The sequence below is a fragment of the Scyliorhinus canicula genome, chromosome 4, assembly GCF_902713615.1.
Source record: "Scyliorhinus canicula chromosome 4, sScyCan1.1, whole genome shotgun sequence".
NCBI classification, from domain to species: domain Eukaryota; kingdom Metazoa; phylum Chordata; class Chondrichthyes; order Carcharhiniformes; family Scyliorhinidae; genus Scyliorhinus; species Scyliorhinus canicula.
In genome coordinates this window covers 51,996,246-52,003,776 of record NC_052149.1, presented here as the reverse complement: position 1 = coordinate 52,003,776, position 7,531 = coordinate 51,996,246, and the positions used below count along the sequence as shown (strand labels likewise).

Genomic DNA, 7,531 nt, shown 5'->3' with positions numbered 1-7,531 from the left:
GTCAGAGTCATCCAGACTCAAAACCTTAGCTCACTTTTCTCTCCCCAGATGCTCAGACCTGTAGAAATTGTCCAGTATTTCTGTTTTTGTTTCAGATTTCAGCATCTACAGTAATTTGCCTTTATCAATTTCTCCTCGTATGTCTGTCCTGCCATCCCAGGAATCAGTCTGGTAAACTTTTGCTGCACCCTCTCTAGAGCAAGAACATCCTTCCTCAGATAAGGAGACCAAAACTGCACACAATATTCCAGGTGTGGGCGTGTGGCCTCACCAAGGCCTGTATAACTGCAGCAAGACATCCCTTCCCCTGTACTTGCATCCTCTTGCAATGTGAAGGCCAGTTTAGCATTTGCCTGCTGTACCTACATGTTCACCTTCATAGAACATTACAGTGCAGTACAGGCCCTTCGGCCCTCGATGTTGCACCATCCTGTGAAACCCCTCTAAAGTCTTTCTACACTATTCGAGGACACCCAGGTATTGTTGCACATTCCCCTCTCCTAATTTACATCCATTCAGATATTAGTCTGCCTTCTCATTTTTTCTACCAAAGTGGATAACCACACATTTATTCAAATTATACTGCATCTGCCATTCATTTGCCCACTCTCAATTTGACCAAATAACACAGAAGAATCTCTGCATCCTCCTCACATCTCACCCTCCCACCCAACTTTGTTGTCATCTGCAAATCTGGAGAGATTACATTTTGATCCCTAATCTAATTCATTAATATGTATTGTGAATAGCTGGGGTTCTAGCACCAATCCCTGCAGAACCCCACTAATCATTACCTGACCCGTTAATTCCTACTCTTTGTTTCCTGTCTGTCAACCAGTTTTCCATCCGTCTTAATACACTACCCCTATTCCCATGCTCTTTAATTTTACCCACTAATCTCTTACACAGGACTTTGTCAAGTTTTCTGAAAGTCAAAATAAACCACACCCACTGGCTCCCTCTCAACAACTCTGTAAGGTACATTCTCAAATAATTCTAGTATATTTGTCAAGTGTGATTTCCCCATCAATTGTTGCAGTTCCCCCATGCGCTCCTTGAATATTTGCCATTACCTATCCACTGACATCCCTTTAAGTAACGTTCCACAATCGATCTTAGCCAACTCACGCCCCTTACCATTGTAGTTTCCTTTAAGATTCAGAACTCTAGTTTCAGAATCAACTACTTCACTGTCCACTTGTGACACTAATAGAGGACAGCATGATAGCACAATCATTAGCATTGTGGCTTCACAGCACCAGGGTCCCAGGATCGTTCCCGGCTGGGTCACTGTCTGTGCAGAGTCTGCAGGTTCTTCCAGTATCTGCGTGGGTTTCCTCTGGGTGCTCCAAGTATCAAATACTTGATTAACCAAGTCTTCATATAGATCATGTTAAATTTATACAAATGATTTGGATCAACATGCAGAAGTCAAGGGTGACCAAAATGCTGTGCAAATACAACCTGATACATATATACATGAATAGAAAACATGAAAGTGAGCCCAAGGTTCCCAAAGCTGTCCACCACTGGATACTTTCCTGATCTCATGTCTGCACTTGTTAAATAATCAGAGCAATGACTCAATTATTGTACCATGTAATTAGAAGGCAAGCTGGATTAACCTTGTTTTCTTCTTATCCAGCAATGCAAGACCAGGAAAACACCATGTGTAAGTTTAAAGATCAGACATCTGTACAGAAGTCATGTTGGACAGCAATAGAACTCGCTCACTTGTTGTTAGCAGTGTCCTACCAGTTCAATGCTGCTGGTCTTCCATTTCTCATTTGTTTGTAGTTTGTGGAATATCCAGTGCACGGTGAAATTAAAATTTCTGACAAAGGTATCATTTTGACCAAGAAAGTAGCTTACATACAAGTCAAATTTTTGACTGGAAAATAGGGGAGTGTTTTGTTCATGGATGGTCTTGTTTCAATAAATACAACTGATAAACAGTACCTGTACAGGGGGGGGGGGGGGGGGGGTGTGTGTGTGTGGAGGAAATAGAGATGTAATAAAATGCTTTTTTTCAACCTAGCTTTTCAACTTCACACTTGTTGCATTTCAACTCTGCAGTTGATTAAACCTCATTGCTTCCCAACCAAAAAGAACTTGAGCCATAGAAACTTAATGCCACAGAAAAAAATCGTCTTTGGGTTCATTGTGCGTGCACTGGTTCTTTGAAAGAGCAGTCGAGCTAGCAACCTTTCTGGTCTCTATGGCTCCGTTTGCAGCATATTGATCATCTAAGCACTCAACCAACGCCGTGTTTTTAAATAAATTTTCCACATTTTAAAAATGTTTCAGGCTGTGAATGATTTTCAACCTCATGTAAACTAGTGGAGTAGTGACAAAACAAGTTCCTATTGCAGGTGACAGTGTGCAGCTTGTATCATAAATATCACAACACAATTATCTATAATTCTGGGGCAAAAAGTATTCACTGCAATTAAATTATGTAGTTATCTATTTAAAAGATGGACAAACTAAAAATGCCAAATTAGTTTCTATTCATATGTTCGTATAAAGAATCACCTCACTGGGATCTTCTGAATTCAAGTCGTCATCCTCAATTAAACAAAAGCATCTTGGAGCCTCCCAAATAAAAAGTCTTAAACAGATATAGTGGATTTCACTTTAGATGTGAAGAGGGTAATTTGGGCATCATCTTTAGATATTAAACTATTTAACCAGTTTAAAAACTCTAGTTCCATTATTTACTGGAGAAGTAAAAATATGTGAGAAATAAGCTGTCAATTGTAAAAAGTTACCACAAATACACAATCTGTCAGTTCTCCCAGGCAGAAACTCTGCAGATGTTAAAACTCAAGGTCTGTATAACAATGTGGGACAGTCTTCCATTTGCTTTGACTCCAGGGTGTCTGCCGATAACAACCGGGAGGGGTAATGGATAGCATCCATACTTCGAGAGAAGCCATTAAACCACTGATATCACCAATTGCAAGACAATATACATGTCTTTATAATGATTGGATTGTCTAATTAAGCATGCAGATCTTTGATGTGATTGATTAATTATTATCATATACTATGCATGATGTAACCTTTATCAATAATCATGATTGGACATATATAACTAGTAACAAATTATTCAGATATGCTCATTTCTTCTAACCCAATCTCAAAGTATATCGGTCTGTACCATTCTTGAATCAGTGCTCTCTGGCATCCCAATTTGGAACGGCAGTAGGCTCTGCTATAGCTTATAACAAAGGACTAGTTTTTTCACTCCAAGAGTCTTTGTCTGATTTCTCGTTATGGAAGAGTGAAGTACACCAAGATTGTATAGCTTTACTTTTTTCTGCCTTTTTAAATTTTCTTCCAAGGTCTTGCATTTTGGCCTGGCTAAAAGTAGACCTTTTCTCTTCTCCCATCATTGCTTCCAATGGATGGAGAGCTTCAGGTCCTCAAGTGAAAAATTGAAAACAAAATCATCTGCACTTGCAATGAAATTTGGTCACCATCAATGCTAATCTGTCTCGAGTATAGAGCTCCTGTGTTTCACATTTCTGTTATACAGGTAGTCAAGCACTGGGGACCTCTGCTCTGGTTTGGGAGCAGTAGGAAGTTACTCAGAATGTTTGATATGATGTCACACACCCCCCCCCCCCCCCCCCCCCCTCCTCCTCCTCCCCTCCTCCAACCAACCCCACTTTACACCTTATGTAGATGTGCCTCCTTCTGATTATAATCGGAGCCAGATTGTTCCTGCTTACCTGGAAGCGCACTCCAATACAGAACTTTCCCTAAGTTTGCATTTTTATTTCTTCAATCTTGGTTTAATAAGTAAAAGAGCGATCACACAATTTTTCACAGGAAGGCAAGTCAAATTACCTCCATTAGGTTTCTTGCAGCACCCAGCAATTCACTCAAGGACAGGTTGTGTGTCTGCTTAGTTGAGGAACAATGTGTAATATGTGGATTTTTTAAAAATGTGAAATGAAAATGTATACAGGCAAAATTGCAATTATAGCAATCATGAACTTACATCATACTTCATTTAAGATGTCAAAACTTGGAATGCAGATGAGAATTCTTTATTATACAAGTGCTTAAAATAACCCTATCCCAGGAGGTATTTGTAGAAAATGTAAAATTGTTAAAAACATGAATTATGGAACTAAAACAGCAACATACATTTCTGTACATTTAATCTGTACATTTCATATTACATTACAACTATTTAACAGATTTTTCTTTTAAGGCGTACATGACATCATCTTGGCTAACATTCAATCTTACTCGCATGTGCAGATCATTTTTACTAGATTCAACAAGCAGTAGACGACAAGCCCCAAGTCTTGTACATATTAACATAGTCTGGGACATTGTTGGAGGTTGCAGACCATCCATTCTGCATAGTCCCATATGCTGCTGGTAGATCTGCAAAAGTGGTAGTGGGAGAATAATAATTTAGAATCCAGAATTTTAAACAAAATATTCTGTGTTAAAATGCTGCTATATGAAAAACAATATACATATACTAATATTAAAGTTTTGCATTATAGCACATTTTCAGGAAGACCGAGGCTTGGACTGACAAGTGGCAAGTAACATTCATGCAACACAGATGCCAGGCAATGCCCCTCTCCAATAAGAGAGGATCTAACCATCACCCCCTTGACATTCAATGGCATTATCATCGCTGAATTCCCCAACGTCAACATCCTGGGGGTTACCATTGACCAGAAAGTGAACTAGCCGTACAAATACTGTGACTACAAGAGAAGGTCAAAGGCTAGGAATTCTGCAGCAAGTAACTCACCCCCTGACTTCCCAAAGTCTGTCCACCATCTAAAAGGCACAGGTCAGATGTGTAATGGAATACTTTCCACTTGCCTGGATGAGTACAGCTGCAACAACACTCAAAGACGTTCAACACCATCCAGGACAATTCAGCCTGCTTGATTGCTACCCCTTCCACAAACATTCAATCCCTCCATCACCAACAAACAGTGGTAGCCGTGCATACCATCTGTACATCAGGCACCACTAGCTAGGTATTACTCATCCCTAGTTGCCCTTCAGAAGGTGGTGGTGAGCTCCCTTCTTGAACTACTACAGTTCCTGAGGTATAGGTACACTCAGTGCTGCTAGGGAGGGAATTCCAGGATTTTGACCTAGCGATAGTAAAGGAATGATGATTTTTTTTTCCACGTCAGGGTGGTGAGTGACTTGAAGGGGAACCTCCAGGTGGTGTTGCCCCCAGATATTTGCTGCTCTTGTCCTTCTCGATGGTAGTGGTTGTGGGTTTGGAAGGCGCTGCCTAAAAATACCTTGGTGAGTTCCTGCTGTGCATTTTGTAGATGGTATACATTCCTGACTTTGTAGGGAACATAATTATGACGTTTGAATGAAGAAATATGCCCATAATAGAATTCCAGTTTGGCTAACATGCTATCTCTACTTGATTTTATGCAAAACATGGAAAGCCGTTTAGAAATTTTTGCTTGTATTTTATAGCATAAAACATATTGATTTTGCATTCCCACCTGTGTGGCATTAGTTGGGAGATTTTAACTTAGCCATATTTTCCTTTGCCACCAATTCCTTCCTAAAGCCACAATAACTTCCCTGGGCTAAATTAAATCAAAAATTAAAGCAAAAATATGGCAATTCTGGAAATCTGAAATAACAGCAAAATGCTGGATAAATGCAGCAGGTCTAGCAGCATCTATGGAGAGAGGGACAGAAATAACATTCAGTCCATATGACTTCTTCACAGATGCTGCCAGGCCTGCTGAGATTACCTAGCATTTTCTGGTTTGGTCCTTGTACTAATTGCCAGACTATAACTCAATGGAATGTTATCACCCACTCTGTTTACAGAAAGTGCTTAAAATAACACATTTTGTACTAAAATTAGGAACAATTCCCAAAAAGCAATTTAAAATGTATTTTATTCCAATATTAATGTTGCATGGAACAATTACAACAATGCACATTTCATCACACAATTTCCTACAATGTAATTTTTTTGTGTGTGCACTCATGTTACGCACACTGGATGAACAGCTGAAATGTCACTGCTGCAAGATTGGGAACTCAATTTTTAATCAACAATGGTAAATTATACTGACCATATATTTTTTATCAATATTGGTAAATTATACTGACCATATATTGTATTACTGGAAAAATAATTCACTCAATTGTGTTAGTAAAAAAGGTTAACAAGTTTTTCAAAATAGAAAACAAGCATTTTCTCATGGCTGCTATTGATTAAAATGGTCTATAAATAGGATACCTGTTTATAGGTTTCTGTACATGCATGTAAAAGGTGCTCTGGGCAAGTACTGGGGAGCATTTTACAGAAAGTGTTAGTATTTACCTGCTGAAATGTTGCTTCTTCTAGACCAAGCCGTTGGAATTCAGCAAGCACTGCTCTCATAAAAATCTGTTCCTGGGCAGAGGCATTCCTACAGCACAGAAAGAACAATATTTAGTAACAGGAATTGCAATCTCATTCTCTGGATTTGGATTTTTCATATAATAACTGATTGTTAACTGGATAGGAATGTCAAAGAGCAAGTCACAGAATATTGCTCTGCTAAATTAAAGCGAGGGGGAGGGAGAAAGAGGAGAGACAGGATCAGAAAATTATATTAAAAGGTTCACAAATAAAGAACCAATATGCATAATCTGTTGTGCTCAATTTTGTAACTAACTTATCAGCCTGCGCTGGCACCAGGCTTGAAACATCAAATCAATCTTTGGCCAAGGGTGCTAGATAATTTTGTGCAAAACATCCATTTCCAGAATGGGTCTAAAGCACAATTGTGAAGACCCAAGGTACTTCACCAGAGCATTACCAGAGAAAATTTGACATCATGTCACACAAGTGGAGGCATAGACAGGGTACATAGTCAGAGGCTTTTTCCAAGGGTGGAAATGTCAATTACAGGTTCAAGGTGAGAGGGGGAAGTTTAAGGAAGATGTGTGGGGTACGTTTTTCACGGAGAGTGGTGGGTGCCTGGAAGGCGTTGCCAGAGGATGTGGTGGAAATAGGCACATTAATAACATTTAAGAGGCATCTGGATGGGTACACGAATAGGGAGGAAATAGAGGGATATGCACAGAGTAAGGGCAGACGGTTGTTTTAGTTAGGGCATCATGATCGGCACAAGCTTGGAGGGCCGAAGGACCCGTTCCTGTGCTGTACTTTTCTTTCATCTAGATTAAAACATGTGACCAAAAGCTTGGTCAGCAGAGGTAGGTTTTAAGAAGCATCTTGAAACAGGTGAGAGGCAAGAGATATCAAGATATTTAGGGAGGGGAGTCCAGAACCTGGTGCTGGGGCAGCTGAAAGCACAGCCACCAATTGTGGAGGAAGGGAAATTGGAAATACACAAGTGGCCAGAATCGGAGGAATCCAGAGCTTTTAAAGGGTTTGAGGGGGTTACAGATATGTGGAGGGGCCAGCCAGACCAAGATAGGCTTGGAATACAAAGTTGAGAAGTTTACCGGAAGCATTTCAGAACCTGGCACTAATGCCGGTCATTGAATGTAG

The 7,531-nt window shown here is 39.9% G+C and overlaps 1 protein-coding gene across 1 annotated transcript in view; it reads right to left on the bottom strand.

The window, feature by feature from the left end:
* Window positions 1-4,036: 4,036 nt before the first annotated feature.
* The window catches only part of orc1 (origin recognition complex, subunit 1), a 28,750-nt gene continuing 25,255 nt past the window's right edge, over window positions 4,037-7,531 (bottom strand). The window contains exons 15-16 of the mRNA XM_038794245.1: window positions 6,353-6,440; window positions 4,037-4,404 (exon numbers count right to left, since the gene is read on the bottom strand). Of these exons, the coding sequence (XP_038650173.1) occupies window positions 4,201-4,404; window positions 6,353-6,440 (292 nt within the window). The 3' untranslated portion in view covers window positions 4,037-4,200. The remainder of the gene's footprint in view (window positions 4,405-6,352; window positions 6,441-7,531) is intronic.